Source organism: Dipteris shenzhenensis, chromosome 32 (genome assembly GCF_047967505.1).
Source record: "Dipteris shenzhenensis isolate YYH24624 ecotype China chromosome 32, Dip_SZ_1.0, whole genome shotgun sequence".
Classification (NCBI taxonomy): domain Eukaryota; kingdom Viridiplantae; phylum Streptophyta; class Polypodiopsida; order Gleicheniales; family Dipteridaceae; genus Dipteris; species Dipteris shenzhenensis.
Window position 1 is genome coordinate 12788552 of NC_141627.1, and position 26086 is coordinate 12814637.

A 26086-nucleotide genomic window follows, 5' to 3' on the forward strand; every position below is an offset into this window, starting at 1 on the left:
ATGAAGGATTTGGGACTTGCAGGACATATTCTTGGTATGCGCATCACGCGTGATCGGAGTAGGAAACTCCTTTGGCTTTCACAAAAAGAGTATGTTACAAAAGTATTGCAGCGTTTCAATATGGAGGGGGGGAAGGCAGTGAGTACTCCATTACCTCCATATGTGAAACTGAGTCATACAGATAGTCCCAAATCAGATGAGGAAAGGGCCATGATGGCCAAGGTTCCTTATGCATCAGCAGTTGGGAGGCTTATGTATGCTATGAGAGCTACTAGACCAGACATTGCATTTACAGTGGGAGTTGTTAGCTGGTATATGGCTAATCCAAGAAAGAGGCATTGGGAGGCAGTTAAGTGCATCATGAGGTACATGAAGGGTACCAAGGAGATGTGCATCTGCTTTGGTAGAGGAGACATGCGTGTACTTGGGTACACAGATTCAGACTATGCAGGGCATGTGGATAGTAGGAGATCCACTTCTGGTTATGTATTTACCTTTGCAGGTGGTGCAGTGTCGTGGATGTCTCGCGCACAAAAGTGCGTTGCTTTGTCTACCACAGAGGCTGAGTATGTTGTAGCCACAGAGGGTTGCAAGGAGGCTGTATGGCTTGATCAGCTAGTGGCAGATTTGGGGATTCATACAGGTTTACCGACATTGCATAGTGATTCCATGAGTGCTATTCAGCTAGCACGGAATCCGGTCTTTCATGCAAAGACCAAACACATTGAGGTCAAGTACCATTTCATCAGGGAGGTACTTGAGGACGAGCGCATAGAGCTTGTCATGGTTCATACAGATGATAACCCTGCAGATATGCTGACGAAGAGTCTACCTAGTCAGCGGTTTGAGTATTGTCGTGTATTGATGGGCATTGGATAGTATGCTCACTGGTTGTTCTCTCTTAAAGGCACATTGTCCTTTAAGTGGGAGGTTATGGGGGTTAAAGGTCACTGTGCCTTTACCCCGGTTATGTACAATACTCAAACACATATATAAATGAATGGAAGAGAAGATTAGGGTATTCTGCACCCACCAAAACTTGTGTGGCTCTCTATTTCTCTCTCTCCCTCTTCCGTTCTTGCTTCCGTTGAGAGCACTCTCAGTACCTTTCTCAGTAGCGCAAGTAGTTGGCAACTCGTCCGCACCACTTTTTGATCAGGATCCAGTACAGGTGCCTCCCTCTTTGGACAGAGGGAAGGGGGTTTTACATTCTCTTCCTACTTCGGTAGGAATCCTTCGTACCCCCTCCCCAGGACTGGCTCAACGGAACTCTTTTTCTGCTTTGGAGGACCTCTCTAGCCTCCCAGATGATGATTTTGTACCCTCTACTTTTGGAGAGCCAGTTATCAGCATCCCTCTTGAGAGATCCTTCTCTCTCTCACCTGTGGACTTTCCTCCCCTTGGACCTCGTGTGTATGGCAGGAGGTCTGCTCCGGTAGAGGTTTCTTTTTCTGCCACCAGGTCGGGTAAGGTATTCCAACCCACTTTCTCCCGCTGATGAGGATAGCCAGTTGGAATATACAAGGATTGGGCGGCATCCCTCATCGCCATCGCAGACAGCTGATCAGGAATCAGCTCCAGGAACACAAACTGGATATTAGAGATTGCTCCAAGTCAGGTAAGCTGCTCTCACGCCGGACTTTTTGGCTTTCTGCCTTGGGAACCAGAGGAGGTACATGCATTTCAGTTTCAGACTCTATTCTCCCTCTGGTCATTGGACACGGTACCATAACCCCCTCCAAGGCCCAGTGGGTTTTACTTCTGATTGACAGACATAAGGTTGGTTTCCTCAACCTTTATGCTCCAAATAACAGAGGGGACCGTGTTTTGTTTTGGAAAGAGTTGCTCCCGTGGGCTGACATTGCGGATTCGTGGATTATTGGAGGTGACTTCAACATGGTTGAGGCACCTTCTAATAAGAAAGGGGGCAGGGAAGGTGGTATCCACCATCTTGAGAGAGCAGCTTGGGATGCCTTCTTGTTTAGGTTCAGTGGCAGAGATGTTTGGTTCGATGATGCATTTCTTGTTCAATCTCAGTCACTTTTGTTTTCATGGTCGAACCATAGGGTGTAGATGCCTATCCATGCTTGGATTGACAGATTCTATGTGGGTGACTGGGCTCTTGATAGAGGGGGGACAGTTTGCATTGCACCCAGTGTTTTCACTTCAGACCATTTTTCGGTAATTTTATCCATCTCAGAGCCTCGTCTGAGAGGACGGTCTCACAGTATCAGGATCCCCGACGCCTTATACACGGATGAGACTCTCACAGAGGCAGTGTTGGAGATCTGGGTTTCTCATATGCAGGGGGGGTGGCCAGTCCTTCACATGTGGCCACAGCACTTGCGAGTATCAGCGACTTCTATCACTCCGTTGCTAGTGCTCGACGAGGTGAGGTACTCAAGCGAGAGATCAGTATCCATCGGCAATTGGCAGCCCTACAGAGGGAGGAGCAGAAACGACCTTCAGATGCTTGGATACAGGAGTGCCTTGCTGCGGCAAGGGCTCACTTGCAAACCTTGCTTAATCAGAGAGCATAGTATGCCTTCCATTCACGGAAGTCTTTTTGGATACAGATGGGAGGGAGAGTCTGATGGGATATCTCAAGGTGTATGCCTCAGGCACACCTTGGTTTCTATGTGTGAGTGCTAGAGGCACAGTTAGGTGCCCACAAGCACAGTTAGGTGGTGGAGAGCCACATAGGATGATTGAGAGAATCTAGGAGCAGATTGAGGGGATGATTGTGGAGCTCTGAAGTCATCAGTGATGTCAGTGAGCATGTATGAGGTGCCTGCTTAAGGACCTCACCCTTCTTTTTTTTTTTTTGCAAAAAGAGACTTCTATTAAGTATTAAAGAAAAACCGTTAGAGCAAGCTCCATACGGGATACATCATGCAATGCACGAAAAGCTCAAGAGCAAAAAAGAAAGGATTGAGGCTGAAAGTGCCATCTCAATCCGGTAGAAGCCTCCGAGAAAAAGGGAGAACCCCTCCAAACTCGAAGAAAAATAGTCCTTCTAGAAGAGGCTGCCCGTGAAGAACCCTGCATGCTAGCCCATATGGCTATCAAAGTGTGAACCGTGTCAGTCCAAATACCCGTGAACACCTGTAATGGGTGTATCTGGGTGCCATCCAAGGCCTCAGTACATCTGGCTCTCCAAATGTGCCAAGAGGAAATGCTAGCCAAAATCTCCCAAGAGGTGTCCACTAAAACATGAGAAGCTCTGAAAGGAGTAAGTGGTACATCCTGTAGAGAGCAGGGCTCTATCATCTGCCGGCGGACCGAGAGTGCCTAAGAAGAAGGCTCACCCTCATAAAACACCTGGGGCCCGGTAAGAGATAACCATGCGACCGAGCCCCAAGTCATGAAGAAAGGGGATGTGTGAAAGATGCTGAGTATCCGAGCAACCCCTTTCCAAACAGTCCTCGCCTGACTGCAGTCCCAAAGGCAATGTCGCACTGACTCCTCTGCAGAGTGACAACGAGGACAAGTGGGATCAGCCCCAAAACGTGATCTCCAGAGGTTCACTGCAATCCCTCCATGAATAGAAAGCCAAAAGAAAAGAGTGATCTTTCTATTTCTGAGGGATTTCCAGAGCCTCCTCCAGAAATTTCTACGCAAGTCTGCGGTGATGAAGAAGCTTTCCCAATGGGGGGTTCTGGAGGGAATCCAACCCCTACTGTTCAGCTGAAACCTCCTGGCATTACCAACCGTGAAACGAAAGAAGGGAATCCCCCTCTCTCGGTGCCCATGATCTATCCATTCCCACTCTCCTGGGTCCCACTGCAAGCACCTGATAGGTGCACCTCCATATAACCACAACCTCCAGGATCCCAAGGCCAAGAGCAGAGGGTCGGGGTCTAAGTACCACTGCAGGCCCGCTCCAAGGTCCACAAAACCAGCAATCCTGACAGGCTGAAAGGCAACCTCAAGAAGAATGCCATCCCTGGATGTAGAAAGTAAACCTCCATCCCCAACATCAAATACCAGAGCGTCTTCCCCGAGACCTCGGAGAGCGATCACCTGTAAAGGAACTGATGTCCGCGAAAAAGCTCCCATCCAAGTGGTGGAAGTAATAGGCAGCTCAACTGTCCATTCCACCGGGATGGCTGCATCTATCTGCTGAATCCTGCGTGCTACCCCTCTGAGGTGACTCACGGACTGCAGTCTCTGATCCACAGGTAGCCTGATAAAAGATTTCCAAGTGCCTACTGTGTAGGCGGGGCCTCTCTCCCATTTAGACCACTGCATGTAATGGGAAGTGCCCAATGGTCTGGCATGCTCGTCAAGAATACTATCATTCCAAATGATCGGCTGCCTATCAATCTCTTCGACGGTAGAAGGAGGAATCCTTCGAAGAGTGTTCCTGAAGCTCCCCCAAGCTTTCAGGATGGCAGTCATGAGAGGAGAGGCAGGAGATCTGAGAGGGGCTGATGTGAAAATCCAGCGAGGGCTGTCTACCCAATCATCTCCCAAGGTTGGTGTGCAAGCCTGAATGCGTCCAAAAAAGAAATCCTTCCAAGGTTCCTGCCCAGGCATGAGTCCCCTCACCACCACCTTACAAAGCAATGCCCTGCACTGCAAGTCCGGGTCAATGACATTAAGGCCCCCTTCACATGTAGGGAGAATAATGGTCTCCCAGGCCACCCTTGCTGCAACATCTGCTGTGCCATCAAGTCCACTCCATAAAAAATTCCTGACTGGTCTGATGAGCTGAGTGATGCAATCCCTAGACCGGCACCAGCAAGAACACACGAACCAGGAGGTGGCCAAGAGAACCTGATTCACTACCACAACTCTAGATGCAAGGTCGAGTTTGGCAGAGCTCCAGAATAGGAGCTTTTTCCTTATACTTTCTAGTACTGGTGCAAACTGCTGTGCTGGAGAGATGTCCAATCCTACCTGGCATCCCAAATACCTGATAGGAACACCCCTCTGAATCCAGGAAAAACCAATGTCAACACCCCAGCCTGGAGTGTCCTCATCACTGATCCAAAAGCCAAAGGATTTATGCCAGTTAATGTGTGCCCCTGCAGCTGAGCAAAAAATATCCAAGGCTGTCCGGAAAGAAACAAGTGACTGCAAGGAGGCCTGAATAAAAATAGCAGTGTCATCAGCCAACTCACAGTCAAAAAGCTCCTGCTCCTGTCTCAAGGGCAGTCTCAGCCCAAAAAGCTCAGCCTGAGATCTAAGGAAGATACTCATAGCTTCTGCCACAAAGAGAAAGAGGAAGGGGGCTAAAGGGCATCCCTGACGAACTGATCTGGAAATCTGAAACCTGTCACCCCTTACCCCACCAATCAAAACCTGGCTGTGGGCTGATCTGTAAAGGGAGGCCACACCTCTGATCCAAGCATCTGAAAATCCAAACCGTAGAAGAGTGCCCTCAAGAAAACCCCAATCTACTCTGTCATAGGCTTTCTCGAAGTCCAAGAGTAAAACTGCTAGCCTCTGCCCACTCTGCATAGCCCACTCTGTGGCTTCCCAAAAGGAAAAGATATTATCAAAAATGCTCCTGCCATGCACAAAGCCTGTCTGAGTATCATGGATCAGGTCTGGAAGAAGGGGCTGTAGTCGGATGCTGATCGCCTTGGCAAGGATTTTGTAAAGTGTGCCCAAAAGAGTGATGGGTCTCCAATGGGATACAAAATTCCTGTTGCCACCTTTCGGGATAAGGTGAATGAGTCCCTCGGTCAATGAGTCAGGCATCTCACCCGAGTCCCAAATGCCCTGCAGGGCTGAAGTAATATGATCACCTATCATATCCCAAAAGGCTATAAAAAAAGGAGGAGTAAGACCATCAGAACCAGGGCATTTGCCCTTATGAAGGGCAGAAAGAGCAGCCTTGAATTCTGTGTTGGTAAAGCGTGCATCAAGTGAGCATAACATCTCTGGGGTGACCAACACAGGTAAACTCTGCCAAACTTCACCTCTAGCCGCCTCTCTGGCCTGTGAGTTCGGATCTGCGGAAAGAAGGGAGGTATAAAAATCTGTCGCTAAATGCATGACGGTTTCCGGATGGGACTGCAAAACGCCGTCAGAGTCAATAAGCTGCCTGACACTCTCTCTACTATGTCTGGGGCCAAGTGTAGAGAAAAAATGTTTATTGACTCTCCCTCCCATTTGTATCCAAAAGGACTCCCGTGCATGGAAGGCATACTCTGCTCTCTGATCAAGCAAGGTCTGCAAGTGAGCCCTTGCGGCAGCAAGGCGCTCCTGTACCCAAGCATCTGATGGTCGTTTCTGCTCCTCCCTCTGAAGGGCTGCCAACTGCCGGCGGATACCAATCTCTCGCCTGAGTACCTCATCTCGTCGAGCACTAGCAACTGAGTGATAGAAGTCGCTGATACTGTCAAGTGCTGTGGCCACATGTGAAGGACCGGCCACCCCCCCCTGCATATGAGAAACCCAGATCTCCAACACTACCTCTGTGAGAGTCTCATCCATGTATAAGGCGTCTGGGATCCTGATACTGTGAGACCGTCCTCTCAGATGAGGCTCTGAAATGGACAAAATTACCGGAAAATGGTCTGAAGTGGAAACACCGGGTGCAATGCAAACTGTCCCCCCTCTATCAAGAGCCCAGTCATCCACATAGAATCTGTCAATCCGAGCATGGATAGGCATCTGCACCCTATGGTTCGACCATGAAAACAAAAGTGACTGAGACTGAACAAGAAATGCATCATCTGACCAAGCATCTCTGCCACTAAACCTGAACAAGAAGGCATCCCAGGCTGCTCTCTCAAGGGAGTGGATACCACCTTCTCTGCCCCCTTTCTTATCGGAAGGTGCCTCAACCATGTTGAAGTCACCTCCAATAATCCATGAATCCGCAATGTCAGCCCACGAGAGCAACTCTTTCCAAAACAAAACACGGTCCCCTCTGTTGTTTGGAGCATAAAGGTTGAGGAAACCAACCTTACATCCGTCAATCAGAAGTAAAACCCACTGTGCCCTGGAGGGGGTTATGGTACCGTGTCCAATAACCAGAGGGAGAATAGAGTCTGAAACTGAAATGCATGTACCTCCTCTGGTTCCCAAGGCAGGAAGCCAAAAAGTCCGGCCTGAAAGCAGCTTACCTGACTTGGAGCAATCTCTGAAATCCAGTTTGTGTTCCTGAAGAAAAAGAATGTCTAGGGAACCACCTGAAACACCTGGATGGAGCTGATTCCTGATCAGCTGTCTGCGACGGCGATGAGGGATGCCGCCCAATCCCTGTATATTCCAACTGGCTATCCTCATCGGCGGGAGGAAGTGGGTTGGAATATCTTACCCGACCTGGTGGCGGAAACAGAAGCCTCTACCGGAGCAGACCTCCTGCCATACACACGAGGTCCGAGGGGAGGAAAATCCACAGGTGAGAGAGAGAATGATCTCTCAACAGGGATGCCCATAACTGGCTCTCCAAAAGTAGAGGGTACAAAGTCTTTTTCCGCTTTGGAGGACCTCTCTTGCCGACCTCACCCTTCTTCATTCCATAATGCAAGTATTCTGAGTTTGTGTCCACTCTTTCCTTTCCTTTCAGTTTTCCAACATGGTAGCAGAGCCCTTTGATCCCCCTTGAGCCCATTTCTGCCACATCATCATCTTCTTCTTCTCCATTTTCCTCTTTCTTTCCAAAATCTTTGAGAGCTTGGTTCTCCACCTACAAACGACCATTGCCCAAACCCTCTGAGCTGGAAACTCCTCTAGTATGGGCGAACTTCCACCTGCAAGCAATTGAAGAAAAAACGTCTGTGGTGGCTGCCATTCCCCAAACAGTGCATTTTTTGCCATTTCTTCTATTGCTCAATACTCCGTGCCTGCTCCGCCATTGCCTGAGCCCTCTTAGGAGTAGATAGGCGACCTCAAGACGAAGATTTTGAGCCATTTTTCAGCTCATTTGGTTCAGTAATGAGGGAGAAATCGTCAAAACTCAGGTTCAGCCTGTAGCAACTCCCCCGGGCAAAAGTGCGCACCATTTCGTCCAACCTCTGTGCTGGACCCTCTCTGGTATACGAGCTTTCTTTTGCTTCAGAAAGCCCTCTTTTCCTTGCTTTGAAGAGTGAGCTACAAGCCCTCCAAGTTCAGCCTTTTAGTTTTGATAGTTTTGGACAAGTTTTTGAAGATGATGCTACATAAAATGCTACTCTAGCATTTCTGGTTTTTTGAAACTTTCAATAACTTCAGTACAATGTGGCTTCAGTTTTGTTTTGAATTACTAGACCTGGTTTTGATTGGAAAGTATTCATTTTAGCCACTTCTATGAAGCATGTAAGAAGAAGCATCATTGATTGAATATTGGTCACTAGTCTTTGCTACATCAAGTGCTCATATTTTGGAAGTCTTTCAGTTATTTTTTGCCTTGTAAGAGAGATAGACACTGCCCAATATCTGGGTTAGACCCTCTCATGGCTACCCTATTGAATCTAGAGAAGTTCAATGGAAAGGGCTTCCACACATGGCAGATGAAGGTGAAATTTGCATTGATGAGGGAGAACTTATGGGGACTTGTCAAACCTATTCCTACCGCTTCTTCTACGGCCTCCAATGCTGGAGAATCCTCAACTCCAACACGACCGGCAAGGGATCCAGCTAGAGAAGAAAAAGCATATGGTATCATTGCTCTTGCTTTAGGAGATGATTATATTCACCATATCTCTGACTTGGAGTCTCCTTCAGAAGCTTGGCAGAAGCTTGACATGATTTTTGGTGCTAGCTCTCACATCTCTAAACTATCACTTAAAATCTCTTTCTTTGAATTGAAGATGGCTAGTGGTACTACTTTAGCAGCTCATGTCAACTATATGCGGAGTCTTATGACTCAATTAGCTTCTATCAACTCTCCTATTACTCCAGATGATGCTATGGCAGTGTTACTTAAGAGTATGCCTGAAGATTATGATCACATAGTTACCACTTTGAAAAATCTTCCTAATCCAAATCTTGAAGGTATTATCTCTGCTCTCCAATAAGAAGAAAGGCATATGGAGCTCAGGAAAGGCAATGACACTGTTTATGCTGTAAAAGTCCAGAAGGGCAAGTATACCCCTTGCAATCACTGTGGAAAGACAAATCACCTTTCAAAGGACTGCTTCAAAATTAATCCATGCAAGCACTGTGGCAAGAACAACCATAATGAGAAGTTTTGCAGAGCCAAAGCAAAGACAGAAAATGCAAATCTACTTTCAGTTGATGAGCCTCCACAAGATGAGGCATCCTTTGAAGATTATGCATTTTAAAACATCTCTATGTATGCTCCAGATCTCTCTTTTTATGTCAAGGTACTCAGCCTGGATAGTCCTCCGAAATGAATGAAATAAACTATAGTGTTTTGTGTGTTTTGTAAACACCTCTGGTCACCTTATGATGTAGGCCATGTGTATGTTTTGCTCCATGGTACCTCCTGCAGACATTGTGTGCATGTACATGCAGGGGAGATAACCATTGGAAGGTCTTTTTGTATCCCTTTTGTTTACCTTAACCCAAGGGAACCCTTGCTAGCATGAGAACCTAGCCATAGATTTATCCTTGACCACCATGAGATGGCATGAGAAACTATGAGACTAGATGTATCCTTGACATAGCCTGAGGCATTCCCTTGAGGGGGGGTTTGATGGGATATCTCAAGGTGTATGCCTCAAGCACACCTTGGTTTCTATGTGTGAGTGCTAGAGGCACAGTTAGGTGCCCACAAGCACAATTAGGTGGTGGAGAGCCACATAGGATGATTGAGAGAATCTAGGAGCAGATTGAGGAGATGATTGTGGAGCTCTGAAGTCATCAGTGATGTCAGTGAGCATGTATGAGGTGCCTACTTAAGGACCTCACCCTTCTTCATTCCATAATGCAAGTATTCTGAGTTTGTGTCCACTCTTTCCTTTCCTTTCAGTTTTCCAACAGAGTCAATAAACACTTTTTCTCTACACTTGGTCCCAGACATAGTAGAGAGAGTGTGAGGCAGCTTATTGACTCTGACGGCGTTTTGCAGTCCCATCTGGAAATCGTCATGCATTTAGCGACAGCTTTCTATAACTCCCTACTTTCCGTAGATCCGAACTCACAGGCCAAAGAGGTGGCTAGAGATGAAGTTTGGCAAAGTTTACCTGTGTTGGTCACCCCAGAGACGTTATGCTCACTTGATGCACGCTTTACCAACACAGAGTTCGAGACTGCTCTCTCTGTCCTTCATAAGGGCAAATACCCTGGTTCCGATGGTCTTACTCCTTTTTTTATAGCCTTTTGGGATATGATAGGTGATCATATTACTTCAGCCCTGCAGGGCATTTGGGACTCGGGTGAGATGCCTGACTCACTGACCGAGGGACTCATTCACCTTATCCCGAAAGGTGGCAACAGGAATTCTGTATCCCATTGGAGACCCATCACTCTTTTGGGCACTCTTTACAAAATCCTGGCCAAGGCGACCAGCATCTAATTACAGCCCCTTCTTCCAGACCTCATCCATGATACTCAGACAGGCTTTGTGCATGGCAGGAGCATTTTTTATAATATCTTTTCCTTTTGGGAAGCCATAGAGTGGGCTATGCAGAGTGGGCAGAGGCTAGTAGTTTTACTCTTGGACTTCGAGAAAGCCTATGACAGAGTAGATTGGGGTTTTCTTGAGGGCACTCTTCTACGGTTTGGATTTTCAGATGCTTGGATCATAGGGGTGGCCTGCCTTTACAGATCAGCCCACAGCCAGGTTTTTATTGGAGGGGTAAGGGGTGATAGGTTTCAGATTTCCAGATTAGTTCATCAGGGATGCCCTTTAGCCCCCTTCCTCTTTCTTTTTGTGGCAGAAGCTATGAGTATCTTCCTTAGATCTCAGGCTGAGCTTTTTGGGCTGAGATTGCCCTTGAGACAGGAGCAGGAGCTTTTTCAATGTGAGTTGGTTGATGACACTGCTATTTTTATTGAGGCCTCTGCAGTCACTTGATTCTTTTCAGACAGCCTTGGATATTTTTTGCTCAGTTGCAGGGGCACACATTAACTGGCATAAATCCTTTGGCTTTTGGATCAGCGATGAGGACACTCTTGGCTGGGGAGTTGACATTGGTTTTTCCAGGATTTAGAGGGGTGTTCCTATCAGGTATTTGGGATGCCAGGTAGGATTGGACATCTCTCCAGCATAGCAGTTTGCCCCAGTACTAGAAAGTATAAGGAAAAAGCTCCTTTTCTAGAGCTCTGCCAAACTCGACCTTGCATCTAGAGTTGTGGTAGTAAACCAGGTTCTCTTGGCCACCACCTGGTTTGTGTGTTCTTGCTGGTGCCGGTCTAGGGATTGCATCACTCAGCTCATCAGACCAGTCGGGAATTTTTTATGGAATGGGCTTGATGGCACAGCAGATGTTGCAGCAAGGGTGGCCTAGGAGACCATTATTCTCCCTACATGTGAAGGGGGCCTTAATGTCCTTGACCCGGACTTGCAGTGCAACGCATTGCTTTGTAAGGTGGTGGTGAGGGGACTCATGCTTGGGTAGGAACCTTGGAAGGATTTCTTTTTTGGACGCATTCAAGCTTGCACACCAACCTTAGGAGATGATTGGGTGGACAGCCCTCGCTGGATTTTCACTTCAGCCCCTCTTAGATCTCCTGCCTCTCCTCTCATGACTGCCATCCTGAAAGTTTGGGGGAGCTTCAGGAACACTCTTCGAAGGATTCCACCTTCTTCCATCGAAGAGATTCATAGGCAGCCGATCATTTGGAATGATAGTGTTCTTGACGAGCATGCCAGACCACTGGGCACTTCCCATTACATGCAGTGGTGTAAATGGGAGAGAGGCCCCGCCTACACAATAGGCACTTGGAAATCTTTTATCAGGCTACCTGAGGATCAGAGACTGCAGTCCATGAGTCACCTCAGAGGGGTAGCACGCAGGATTCAGCAGATAGATGCAGCCATACCGGTGGAATGGATATTTGAGTTGCCTATTACTTCCACCACTTGGATGGGGGCTTTTTCGAGGACATCAGTTCCTTTACAGGTGATCGCTCTCTGAGGTCTCGAGGAAGACGCACTGGTCTTTGATGTTGGGGATGGAGGTTTACTTTCTACATCCAAGGATGGCGTTCTTCTTGAGGTTGCCTTTCAGCCTGTTAGGATTGCTGGTTTTGTGGATCATGGAGCGGGATTGCAGTGGTACTTAGACCCCGACCCTCTGCTCTTGGCCTTGGGATCCTGGAGGTTGTAGTTATATGGAGGTGCACCTATCAGGTGCTTGCAGTGGGACCCAGGAGAGTGGGAGTGGATAGATCATGGGCACCGAGAGAGGGGGATTCCCTTTTTTCATTTCACGGTTGGTAATGCCAGGAGATTTCGGCTGAACAGTAGGGGTTGGATTCCCTCCAGAGCCCCCCATTGGGAAAGCTTCTTCATCACCGCAGATTTGCGTAGAAATTTCTGGAGGAGGCTCTGGAAATCCCTCAAAAATAGAAAGATCACTCTTTTCTGTTGGCTTTCTATTCATGGAGGGATTGCAGTGAACCTGTGGAGATCACGATTTGGGGCTGATCCCACTTGTCCTCGATGTCATTCTGCAGAGGAGTCAGTGCGACATTGCCTTTGGGACTGCAGTCAGTCGAGGACTGTTTGGAAAGGGGTTGCTCGGATACTCAGCGTCTTTCACACTTCCCCTTTCTTCATGACTTGGGGCTCGGTCGCATGTTATCTCTTACCGGGCGCCAGGTGTTTTATGAGGGTGAGCCTTCTTCTTGGGCACTCTCGGTCCACTTGCAGGTGATAGAGCCCTGCTCTCTGCAGGATGTACCACTTACTCCCTTCAGAGCTTCTCATGTTTCAATGGACACCTCTTGAGAGATTTTGGCTAGCATTTCCTCTTGGCACATTTGGAGAGCCAGATGTAATGAGGCCTTGGATGGCACCCAGATACACCCATCACAGGTGCTCACGGGTATTTGGACTGACACGGTTCACACTTTGATAGCCATATGGGCTAGCATGCAGGGCCCTTCACGGGCAGCCTCTTCTAAAAGGACTATATTTCTTCAAGTTTGGAGGGGTTCTCCCTTTTTCTCGGAGGTTTCTACCGGATTGAGATGGCACTATCAGCCTCAATCCTTTCTTTTTGGCTCTTGAGCTTTTCGTGCATTGCATGATGTATCCCGTATGGAGGTTGCTCTAACGGTTCTTCTTTAATACTTAATAGAAGTCTTTTTTTGCCAAAAAAAAAAAAAGTCACTTTTACTGGGACTTTTTTGTTGTTGTTGTATTTTAAAAACACCTTGTGGAAGTCTCTGGTTTAGTTGGTTATTCTGAGCATAACTAAATATTTGCCTTCTGAATATATGGAAAGCTAGGCTTAATTTTGGAGCTTAGGACCCATGCACTAGGCATAACTGGTTTCTTCTGGCAGTGTATGACTTGTTGGCAGTAAAATGTTGGTTTACTCATAAAATTTCTGCGGAAATCTCTACTGAGGTGCCTAAGCACGCTCTTAGGAATCCTTCCAAGGAGAGTACGGACTGTTCAAATGAATTTGATGTATTTTCCTGTGTCCCTTAAGCCTTGATGCTTCAATGTATGAAGAGAAGGCTGCATTTCTCTTTTATCCCAAAATTTACTTGTGCTTCCTTCTCCTTCCTTTTGTTTCCTTATTGTGCATTCGACTACAATCAAAAAGCTCTGGTTGGCTGACCATTGGTGCAAGTCTTGCGGGATTATTTTTCACAATGAATCTGGCCTTGTTACAGTTTTACTCTGCTGAACTTTTGGCATAAACAACCAGGATTTGCCGCTGGGTAAAGCATTTTCATCTGGCTTGGCACATGACTCAGCAGCCTCACTAAGATGCTTATGGCATCATTGCTCTTTTTTGTTGTCATTTTTGGAGCCTACTGCATGATATTATGAACCCTTGTCATGCTTTCCTTTTTTTCTTGTTGCTTTTTCTTGGAAATCTCCCTGTAGGCACTTGAGTATGTGAGATGGGAAAGCCAACACTTTGCAGTTGATGCATGCTGTAGTGTTTCGTTCTTTTGGTTTCTTTGTGGCGCATCATGATGTGTTCTTGCTGCTTCACATATAGCATTCATATAATACTAGAAACCCATCGAATCATCATTCACATTCAGGCACACCTTTATATGAGTAAAATTAGTTGTGAGGCATCTCTAGCATCTACTCGTACAGGCCTTAAGTCTAGCCTTATACTGTCTGGCCTTCTTATTCTTTTGGTGTTTACTTGAATTTTAGAAGTTTATGAGTTGATGTCATTGTCCACACATGTAATGCCTTGTTGCAAATTAAATCTAGAGAGGAGAGTGAGGCAGAAAGTGGAGTTATGAGTTCATGTCATTCTGTAGGCATTCAAAGCCTTCTTGTTGCAAAACAACTCCAGAAAGGAGAGTGAGGCAGAAAGCTGGAGTTATGAGTTGCCTTCTTGCAAAACAACTCTAGAGTGTTTGTAATCTTTGCTCACAAACATTCCACTTGTTACTGGTTTTAGTGACAATGAGAGAACCTATGACAGGCAGTAGACACAATACAGCCTCGGCCCACAACAGCCAGCTGCTCTCATACTCTCCTTATGTAGTATTTGGTACCCCTGGACTGCCTTTCCATCCCTAGATCTCCGTCATTGTCATGTTTTGTTCTGGTTCCATTCCAGTAGTCCCTCACCTTTCCTTCAAAGGGGGGTGTTAGAACATGAAGTCAAGTGTGAGGGTGTCCTAGAGTCCTAGGGTGCCTATAGTTGTGTGGGTGTGAATGTGTCTAGTAGGTGAGCAATTAGTGCCACCTCCTAGAGTTAGGTGAGTTAGGTGAGTTAGGTGTGTGAGTTGGACGCTAGTGATCTCACCTGTGATGTCAGAAGATGAGGCTTCCCAGCCTATAAAATGGGCATTGTACTTCATGTCATCTATCAATCACATCAAGTTGTTATGTGCCCCATATTTGTTTCCTTCATGTGATTGCTCCCTGGTTCCTTCAGGCATGTTGTCGTGTAGGAGAAACAAGAGGTTGGACTAATTGTACCATTGAGAAAGAACTATTTGTGAAAATGTTAAGACTACGTAGTGGAAATATAGGTTGTATTATGTAATTGGAAAGAGATAGAGGTGGTGTTTCTTTCACCACTTATTAACTATGGAGGTGAGTTATCGATTCTAAAGTAATTTTCATTCACATTTGCAAGACAGGCTGTAGCTCTGCTTATGTTGCACTGGTGCTTGACAAGCTTTGGGAGCTTCCCAAGATAAAGTCAGATGCAGAGGAGGAAGAAAGTGTTCCCAATGAAGAGGATCCCGAAGAAGATGAAGAAGAACATGAGGAAGAAGAGGTTCCTTCCAACGAAATTGCCACTGATGAGAAAGAGCAGGGAAATGAAGGCGATGAAGATCAACAGCAAGATGGCATTAAGTCCATTGAAGATAATCAAGAAGAAAGCATCAAGAAAAAACAAAAACCTCCAAAGCCTCCTAATTACAAAAAGAAAGTTCTGCTTTATGTAGCAGCAACATCAGATAATAAATTCTTGATCAATAAGCAGCTGAATAGGAAACTTGTGAGTGTTTTATATTCTTCAAAATTGTTTGTGTGTCTCGATGCAACTTGTTTAAACACTGGTGATGGTACTCAGAACTGACATAATATAAGGATGCTTTTCAGGGACCTGTTACTTACACAGTATTGTTGCAAGGACTTTCAAAGCTTCACATTGCAAATGTGTTGTATCAAGAAGGTTGGCTAATCTGCTGATACCTCATCTTCTCTCTCTTAATTAGTTTCATCTGTCTGGAAAAGCCTACAATCCAAAGAATATACTAAACTATCGATATCGATGTCTTACTGGATCAACTCTGAAATTTAAATCATTTGAGTATGCAATGTAACTTTTAAATTTTGAAGAGAAAAATAATATGCCAGAAATTGGAGATACCTGATCACTCAACCTCAACAACAGACAGATCTGAAACTCTTTTCCACTCACAAATGAGATGCACACACACTCACATAGATTTATCACGACTCATAGAATAGAGAATAGAGATTTGTTGCCTCATCCGTACAGCGCAGCAGAGCAGTGGGACAGTAGAGCTTGGTGTAACACCCGACAAATCGGGTCTGCATAGCGGTATCAAATTCCGGGGGGGGGGGGGGGGGGTAGAGGTTTCTTCATTCCTTTCTACCCCTAGCCCAGCTTGGGGGGTTAGTTTCAGCAAAGGGGCTCTCAGTTTCATGAAGGCCAATATGGAATTTCCTAAGGTGAAGCAACTTACCACGACCCCTAGCAAGCCCTTGTGTTCGGACATTGCAGCCTTATATCCTCTCTACATGTTCTCAAAGACACCCTCTCCATATGCAAAGAATTATCTACAGCACAGGAAAATAGTGAGTATCATTAACCCGCAAGAGCATATTTACTATTTGCAGCAGGAAATTCGTGAGGTCAAGCTTATAATTGCAGCTTTAGAAAGGAAGAATAACGATATGGAAAGGAAAGGAAAACGGGAAATTATCCAGAAGTGTTACACAAATGTACTTTATCGGCACAAATGAGCACACCCAGTGGTGCCCAAAAGAGAGACTGCAAACCAGTACTAACTGCTGCTGCTCCCCGCTCCTCCTGCTCCCCTCCTCACTGCTCTCCTCGCTCCCTGCTGCTGCTGCTCCCCCGCTCCCTGCTGCTCCTCCTGCTCCCCCACTCGCTGCCCCCTCCCTTCCCTCCTGCTGCTGCTCCTCTCCCCGCTCCCTGCTGCCTCTCTCCCCGCTCCCTGCTGCTTGCCCCCTCCCTTCCCTCCTCGCTGCCCCTCCTACCTGCCCTCTCCCCCACACTGCCCCTTCCCCCGCGCTGCAGCCCCCCCCCCCCTGCGCCGCAGCCTCCTCCCCCCCCCGGCGCCCGATGCTGCCCTGCGCCGCAGCCTGCTGCTCCCCCCCGCACCCGCTGCTGCTCTCCCCCCGCTGCAGCCTGCTGCTCCCCCCCCCGCTCCTGCTGCTGCTTTCCCCCCGCTGCAGCCTGCTGCTGCTTCTCCTCCCCTCTCCTTCCCCTCTCCTCTACTCCTCTTCTCCCCCTCTCCTCCACTCCTCCTCTCCCCTATCTTCCCCTCCTCTTCCCTCCTCCCTTCTTCATCACCCTCTCCTTCTTCTCGATTACCCCTATTCTCCTATAGGGGTCTCTTGGGATTCAGGAAAGCGGACGGAGTTTTTATTTTTTGTGTTTGAATCGGCCAACACACCTCAATTGACGAATGGGTTCCCATTCAAACAATCCGTCTCCACTCACACCGACCGCGAGAACTGTCACTTTTTCAAAAGACGAGCTATAGCAGTTGCAAAAGGATTTCGAACATGAGTGTTCCACGACTCTCTTCGCACGCATTCATGGCTCACACCTCTCCAGGTTACAAGCTAGAGATTGGATGCTGTCGGCGCTTCCTCAGGACCTCGCCCCCCACCTCAAGGATGTTCGTTTGTTGGGACGGGGTTTCTTTCATGTGTGCCTAGATTCCCCGGACGTCACAAGAAACCTGCTACGGGTCGGGTTTCTACTTCTAGGCTACAGGAGGATCTTTTTGTTTCCTTTCCAACTGGAATTTGACCCAGTTGAAGAGGACAAGCAGTGAGTTTCTATTTCCATCAGGTTCCCTGGTCTTCCCTCAGTTTATCACCGGCTTCTTTCAGTTATTGGCGAGAGGTTTGGTGTGGTGGCAGAGATCCCCCCTCTCCCTAGCGAGCCCTCTTCGGCCGCTGAGGCAATCAGGATGGACAGGGTTCCCAGTGTTAGGGTCATTGTCCAGGACCCCAATATTTCAGATGACCACATCACGCTACAGCAACCCGATGGGTCTTTCTTCCGCCAGAGATTTGAGGTTGCGATCGGCAGGACCAGTGTAGGATTTGCAAATTCTCGGGGCACTTCGCCAGAGATTGCCCAAAGAAGAAAAAGAGGCCCACAAAGCAACCAGCTCGAACTAGCTTACGACAGAGAGCTGGAGCAGGACATACCGCTCCACAGACACGGCCTCAGACACAGGCTCCCCCCTCTCCTAGGGCTACTCGAGTCCCTTAGGCACCTCGCGCCACCTCTGGCCCACGGTGGGCTCGGCTAGGCCCTCTACTCTAGTTCACTCCTCCACCTCTTTGGAGGCTACCCCCTTGGAGCCTCAGGAGGAGACTACTATTCATGAGCCTTGTTCGACTCCACCCTTGGATTAGGCTGTACCTTCCTTAGCATCGCAGGTTGTTCGCACCTCTTCTGCACCACTTTTTGATCAGGATCCAGTACAGGTGCCTCCCTCTTTGGACAGAGGGAAGGGGGTTTTACATTCTCTTCCTGCTTCAATAGGAATCCTTCGTATCCCCTCCCTAGGACTGGCTCAGCGGAACTCTTTTTTCGCTTTGGAGGACCTCTCTAGCCTCCCAGATGATGATTTTGTACCCTCTACTTTTGGAGAGCCAATTATCGGCTTTCCTGTTGAGAGTCCTTACTTTTCGATACGCTGGTGAGACCTGCAGCCATGTATGCTAGCCCCTGTTGGGAAGGAGATCTCAGTGTTGCAGATTGGAGACGAGTAGAGAGGTTACAGATCATCATGTTCTTCAGATTGATCAGAGCGAAGCCCACGGTACCGCATCAGATTACGTTCGCAGAGTTCGGAGCTACACCCCTAGCGCTAGATGCAGCATTTCAATCAGTTACATACTTGCATAGGATCAGGGCGCTCGGAGACTCAGCAGCAGGCAGAGCACAATTACCGTGGCTAGCACTGACATCCTCGCAGATGTTAGCGGAGAGAGGTCATACTTTTTGTTGGTACCACACACTCTCCACATGGCTCACCTCGCTGGGCTTGGATATGGATAGGCTGCCACCATTTCGATACAGCATAGATGCCCCTCGCCTCCCTCTCACTCGACATGAGCTCAGCCAGGTTATCAGGGCAGATTTGTTACAGCTACACACGTTTCGCACTTGGGTTCATCCCACGGAGCTTCCTACGAAGATGGCCACATATCGTGACCATTTTCCAGGATTTCAGAGGATGGCTTCATCATATCCCCAGGATATATCAGCGTTCATATGTCGCACTCACTCAGGATTGCCTTGGGCCAGCTCAGGGTATCTTCCCACAGATTAGACGTTGAGGCCGGCAGGATGCGTTGTACAGCTACCGGACATAGACCCAGGCGAGAGACTAGGATATGCCCTTGTTGCACTATGGGGGAGGTGGAGACTGAGGAGCACTTTGTTTGCAGATGCCCTTTATATTATGAGATCCGTGGCAGATTTCACTGTTTATTTGGGCACGAATTTGGACCTCTCTCTCGGATTATGGAGTATGAGGATCAGTATTGCTTAGCATTGTTCATCAGGGAGATCACTAGATACAGAGAGAGATTCCTCAGAGAGCACCGTCGCATCCCTGCCAGAGACTTGGTTATTCATGAGGAGCAGGACGAGGCGCAGGACCATGAGCACAGAGATAGCCCATCTTGCCAGAGAGCACCGATGGTTCCACCCCGAGGATGTACATATGACATGATCCGGCAGCACCGCAGGATGATCTTACACAGAGGCCGTACCCGTCGCTTTATTTCTAGACGACGGAGGATGATGGCAGATTTTCGGAGGAGATTGCTCCATGGAGACTTGGCACCGCAAGCAGCCCACTTGACACTTGCCCAGATCTTCACACTCATGGCAGGAGGCATGGTCGATGGCCATGACTTCCATCATTTCTTTGGATCACAGACCCCTTAGGGAAGACGATGTTCCTCATATTTCATATTTTACATTTTGTATCTAGGCATTTTTGGTACTCTATTTCATTTCATTTTGTATCTAGGATTTTTGTAGCCATTTTTGGCATCTTAGCTGTATTACGATGAGGCCACCTAGTTGGCGCATCGTTGATGATGTATTTTCCTTTCGGATGATTTTGTGTCCCATAGGCCATGTATGGCCTTCCGTGGACCTTTAATAAAATTTCTTTCTTTCTTTCTTTCTCACCTGTGGACTTTCCTCCCCTCGGACCTTGTGTGTATGGCAAGAGGTCTGCTCTGGTAGAGGCTTCTGTTTCCGCCATCAGGTCGGGTAAGGTATTCCAACCCACTTTCTCCCGCCGTTGAGGATAGCCAGTTGGAATATACAGGGATCGGGCGGCATCCCTCATCGCCGTCGCACACAACTGATCAGGAATCAGCTCCATCCAGGTGTTTCAGGTGGTTCCCTAGACATTCTTTTTCTTCAGGAACACAAATTGGATATCAGAGATTGCTCCAAGTCAGGTAAGCTGCTCTCAGGCCGATTTTTTTGGCTTCTTGCCTTGGGAACCAGAGGAGATACATGCATTTCAGTTTCAGACTCTGTTCTCCCTCTGGTCATTGGACACGGTACCATAACCCCTTCCAGGGCGCAGTGGGTTTTACTTCTGATTGACGGACGTAAGGTTGGTTTCCTCAACCTTTATGCTCCGAACAACAAAGGGGACCGTGTTTTGTTTTGGAAAGAGTTGCTCTCGTGGGCTGACATTGCGGATTCATGGATTATTGGAGGTGACTTCAACATGGTTGAGGCACCTTCGGATAAGAAAGGGGGCAGAGAAGGTGCTATCCACTCCCTTGAGAGAGCAGCTTGGGATGCCTTTTTGTTCAGGTTCAGTGGCAGAGATGTTTGGTAAGATGATGCATTTCTTGTTCAGTCTCAGTCACTTTTGTTTTCATGGTTGAACCATAGGGTGCAGATGCCTATCCATGCTCGGATTGATAGATTCTATGTGGGTGATTGGGCTCTTGATAGAGGGGGGGCAGTTTGCATTGCACCCCGTGTTTCCACTTCACACCATTTTCCGGTAATTTTGTCCATTTCAGAGCCTCATCTGAGAGGACGGTCTCACAGTATCAGGATCCTAGACGCCTTATACACGGATGAGACTCTCACAGAGGCAGTGTTGGAGATCTAAATTTCTCATATGCAGGGGGGGTGGCCGTTCCTTCACATGTGGCCATAGCACTTGACAGTATCAGCGACTTCTATCACTTAGTTGCTAGTGCTCGGCGGCATGAGGTACTCAGGCGAGAGATCGGTATCCGCCGGCAGTTGGCAGCCCTTCAGAGGGAGGAGCAGAAACGACCTTCAGATGCTTGGATACAGGAGCGCCTTGCTACGGCAAGGGCTCACTTGCAGACCTTGCTTGATCAGAGAGCAGAGTATGCCTTCCATGCACAGGAGTCCTTTTGGATACAGATGGGAGGGAGAGTCAATAAACTTTTTTTCTCTACACTTGGCCCCAAACATAGTAGAGAGAGTGTCAAGTAGCTTACTGACTCTGACGGTGTTTTGCAGTCCCCATCCGGATGCATTTAGCGACAGATTTTTATACCTCCCTTCTCTTCGTAGATCCGAACTCACAGGCCAAAGAGGCGGCTAAAGATGAAGTTTGGCAGAGTTTACCTGTGTCGGTCACCCCAGAGATGTTATGCTCACTTGATAGACGCTTTACCAACACAGAATTCAAGACTGCTCTTTCTGCCCTTCATAAGGGCAAGTGCCCTGGCTCCGATGGTCTTACTCCCTCTTTATTATAGCCTTTTGGGATATCATAGGTGATCGTATTACTTCAGCCCTGCAGGGCATTTGGGACTCGGGCGAGATGCCTGACTCATTGACCGAGGGACTCATTCACCTTATCCCGAAAGGTGGCAACAGGAATTTTGTATCCCATTGGAGACCCATCACTCTTTTGGGCACTCTTTACAAAATCCTTGCCAAGGCGATCAACATCCGACTACAGCCCCTTATTCCAGATCTCATCCATGATACTCAGACAGGCTTTGTGCATGGCAGGAGCATTTCTGATAATATCTTTTCCTTTTCGGAAGCCACAGAGTGGGCTATGTAGAGTGGACAGAGGGGGGTGGCCTCCCTTTACAGATCAGCCCACAGCCAGGTTTTGATTGGAGGGGTAAGGGGTGAGAGGTTTCAAATTTCCAGATCAGTTCATCAGGGATGCCCTTTAGCCCCCTTCCTCTTTCTTTTTGTGGCAGAAGCTATGAGTATCTTCCTTAGATCTTAGGCTGAGCTTTTTGGGCTGAGACTGTCCTTGAGATAGGAGCAGGAGCTTTTTGACTGTGAATTGGCTGATGACACTGCTATTTTTATTCAAGCCTCCTTGCAGTCACTTGATTCTTTCCGGACAGCCTTGGATATATTTTGCTCAGCTGCAGGGGCACACATTAACTGGCATAAATCCTTTGGCTTTTGGATCAGTGATGAGAACACTCCAGGCTGGGGAGTTGACATTGGTATTTCCTGGATTCAGAGGGGTGTTCCTATTAGGTATTTGGGATGCCAGGTAGGATTGGACATCTCTCCAACACAATAGTTTGTCCCAGTACTAGAAAGTATAAGGAAAAAGCTCCTTTTCTAGAGCTCTGCCAAACACGACCTTGCATCTAGAGTTGTGGTAGTGAAGCAAGTTCTCTTGGCCACCTCCTGGTTCATGTGTTCTTGCTGGTGCCGGTCTAAGGATTGCATCACTCAGGTCATCAGACCAGTCAGGAATTTTTTATGGAGCCAACTTGATGGCACAGCAGATGTTGGAGCAAGGATGGCCTGGGAGACTATTATTCTCCCTACATGTGAAGGGGGCCTTAATGTCATTGACCCGGACTTGCAATGTAGGGCTTTGCTTTGTAAGGTGGTGGTGGGGGGACTCATGCCTGGGCAGGAACCTTGGAAGGATTTCTTTTTTGGACGCATTCAGGCATGCACACCAACCTTGGGAGATGATTGGGTGGACAGCCCTCGATGGATTTTCACATCAGCCCCTCTCAGATCTCCTGCCTCTCCTCTCATGACTGCCATCCTGAAAGTTTGGGGGAGCTTCAAGAACACTCTTCGAAGGATTCCACCTTCTACCTTCGAAGAGATTGATAGGCAGCCGATCATTTGGAATGATAGTATTCTTGACGAGCATGCCAGACCACTGGGCACTTCCCATTACATGTAGTAGTCTAAATGGGAGAGAGGCCCCGCCTACACAGTAGGCACTTGGAAATCTTTTATCAAGCTACCTGTGGATCAGAGACTGCAGTCCATGAGTCACCTCAGAGGGGTAGCACGCAAGATTCAGCAGATAGATGCAGCCATCCCGGTGGAATGGACAGTTGAGCTGCCTATTACTTCCACCACTTGGATGGGGGCTTTTTCGAGGACATCAGTTCCTTTACAGGTGATCACTCTCTGAGGTTTGGGGGAAGACGCACTGGTCTTTGATGTTGGGGATGGAGGTTTACTTTCTACATCCAAGGATGGCATTCTTCTTGAGGTTGCCTTTCAGCCTGTCAGGATTGCTGGTTTTGTGGACCTTGGAGCGGGCTTGCAGTGGTACTTAGACCGTGACCCTCTGCTCTTGGCCTTGGGATCCTGTGGACTGTGGTTATATGGAGGTGCACCTATCAGGTGCTTGCAATGGGACCGAGGAGAATGGGAATGGATAGATCATGGGCATTGAGAGAGGGGGATTCCCTTCTTTCGTTTCACGGTTGGTAATGCCAGGAGATTTCAGCTGAACAGTAGGGGCTGGATTCCCTCCAGTGCCCCCCATTGGGAAAGCTTCTTCATCATTGCAGACTTGCGTAGAAATTTCTTGAGAAGGCTCTGGAAATCCCTCAGAAATAGAAAGATCACTCTTTTCTTTTGGCTTTCTATTCATGGAGGGATTGCAGTGAACCTGTGGAGATCATGATTTGGGGCTGATCCCACTTGTCCTCGATGCCATTCTACAGAGGAGTCAATGCGACATTGCCTTTGGGACTACAGTCAAGCGTGGACTGTTTGGAAAGGGGTTGCTCAGATACTCAGCATCTTTCACACTCCCCCTTTCTTCATGACTTGGGGTTCGGTCGCATGGTTATCTCTTACCAGGCCCCAGGTGTTTTATGAGGGTGAGCCTTCTTCTTGGGCACTCTCGGTCCGTCGGCAGGTGATAGAGCCTTGCTCTCTACAGGATGTACCACTTACTCCCCTCAAAGCTTCTCATGTTTCAGTGGACACCTCTTGGGAGATTTTGGCTAGCATTTCCTCTTGGCACATTTGGAGAGCCAGATGTACTGAGGCCTTGGATGGCACCCAAATACACCCATTATAGGTGTTCACGGGTATTTGGTCTGACACGGTTCACACTTTGATAGCCATATGGGCTTAGCATGCAGTGCCCTTCACGGGCAGCCTCTTCTAGAAGGACTATATTTCTTCGAGTTTGGAGAGGTTCTTCCTTTTTCTCGGAGGTTTCTACCGGATTGAGATGGCACTATCAGCCTCAATCCTTTCTTTTTGGCTCTTGAGCTTTTCGTGCATTGCATGATGTATCCCGTATGGAGCTTGCTCTAACGGTTTTTCTTTAATACTTAATAGAAGTCTCTTTTTGCAAAAAAAAAAAAAGTACTTTATCTCCACCAACACCTTAGTTAGTATCCATAGTAAAGGATATGATTACTACTCTAGTAGGCTCCATCAAGTAGGACATGACTGCAAATGTTAGTAGCGAAGTCAATAAAGCTGATTTATATATGGAGGTTAAAGAACAAGAAGCTAGAGTACAGAACAAGACGACCTTACTCATTGGGGGGCTGCAAGATGGATGCCTTGGAGATGAATAGGAGTATACAAAGGGCAAGGTAGTATGTGTTAGGAAATGGAATCAAGATGAGTCAGTTTGGTGTGTTCTAGTAGGTTCTAGCTCTAGCGTGTCTTATGGATGTCACGTGTCACATTGGGAGTTATCCCATATGCATTGGTGTTCATATGTGTGTGTGCTCTATATAAGAGCTATACTTGTGTAGTGTCAAATCAATCAAGTATCAAGCCTACAAGCTCTTTGGTCTACATTGTTAGGAAATGGAGTCAAGTTGAGTCAGTTTTGGTTTGTTCTAGTGAGTCCTAGTGTGAGTTTTAGTCTAGTGTGTCCTATGGATGCCACATGTTACATTGGGAGTTATCCCATATGCATTGGTACTCATATGTATGTGTGTGCGCTTTATATAAGAGCTGTACTTGTCACTTGTCACATTAATAAAGTATCAAGGTACAAGCTCTTTGGTCTACATGTGGGTACTCTCATTTTGTTCATTGCTTAGTCATTTCATTTCTAGTTTAGTATGTATCTCTTTGAGTATCACTATCTGTTAGGAAATGGAGTTAATTTGAGTGACTTTTAGTGTGTTCTAGAGTAGTACTATACTACTTTATATCCTAGAGTGCCATGTGTCACTATGGGACTTATCCCATATACATTTGATACTCAGAGTGTGTGTGCCTATCCTATAAAGACATTGTACCTTCTCATGTCAAATCATCAAGCCTCAAGCCTTTCTTGATCATGTAAGTACTTTGCTTGGTTGTACATTTCTTTCTAGCATTCTTTCATTTCCATTATGTTTGCCTAGTCTTGCTCTTCTACTTTCCTTTCCATTCCATGTCTTGCATCTTCACTAACTCTCTCCTTAAGTCTACCCTTTCTCTCTCCCTTCTCCTCCATGTACCTTCACGTGGTATTAGAGCCTTGTTTCCATTTTTTCCTTCTTCTCACTCTACCTAGAGGATGAGAGAAGCCCGCAAATGGAAGCTCCCCTCTCCTCAAATGTTACCTGATTTCTCTTTCCTAGCCTCTACTTACTGATCACGGGAGTAGCACCACGATTTTCCACCCAGCCAATTCTGCCAAGGCTTCCCAGCAAGAGAGAGAGAGAGCAATCTCTAAATCACGTAAATCCACAATTCTCCACTTCTCTCACTAGCCTTGACAGACCCCAATTCCCTAGATAGATCTAGATGCCACATGTCATCCATATAGGGCCTTTCTAATGCAACATTTCACCCCTCTCTTGGGATGCATTTAATTCCTTGCCCCTAGGCACATTCTTTGCACTAGGCCCCTGGTCTCAGATCTATCTAGTCTGGTGCTATCAGCCCTCACCTAGGACCTTGACATTAATCCCTCCCGATCATTTACATAAAGCGCAAACACATATATTACAATAATAGATCCTATAAGGGAAATGTCGACTGATTCTTCCGAGGTCATGCTACCTCGGCTAGAGCGTAACATTCCTTCCCTCTTCAGACATCAGCGTCCTCGATGA

At 47.4% G+C, this 26086-nt stretch overlaps 1 protein-coding gene across 1 annotated transcript in view; it reads left to right on the forward strand.

Annotated features, from left to right (window-relative positions):
* Nucleotides 1-26086, forward strand: part of LOC147880318 (uncharacterized) — a 144377-nt gene that overhangs the window by 37203 nt on the left and 81088 nt on the right. The window contains exons 3-4 of the mRNA XM_087371152.1: nucleotides 15142-15506; nucleotides 15611-15683. Of these exons, the coding sequence (XP_087227278.1) occupies nucleotides 15142-15506; nucleotides 15611-15683 (438 nt within the window). The remainder of the gene's footprint in view (nucleotides 1-15141; nucleotides 15507-15610; nucleotides 15684-26086) is intronic.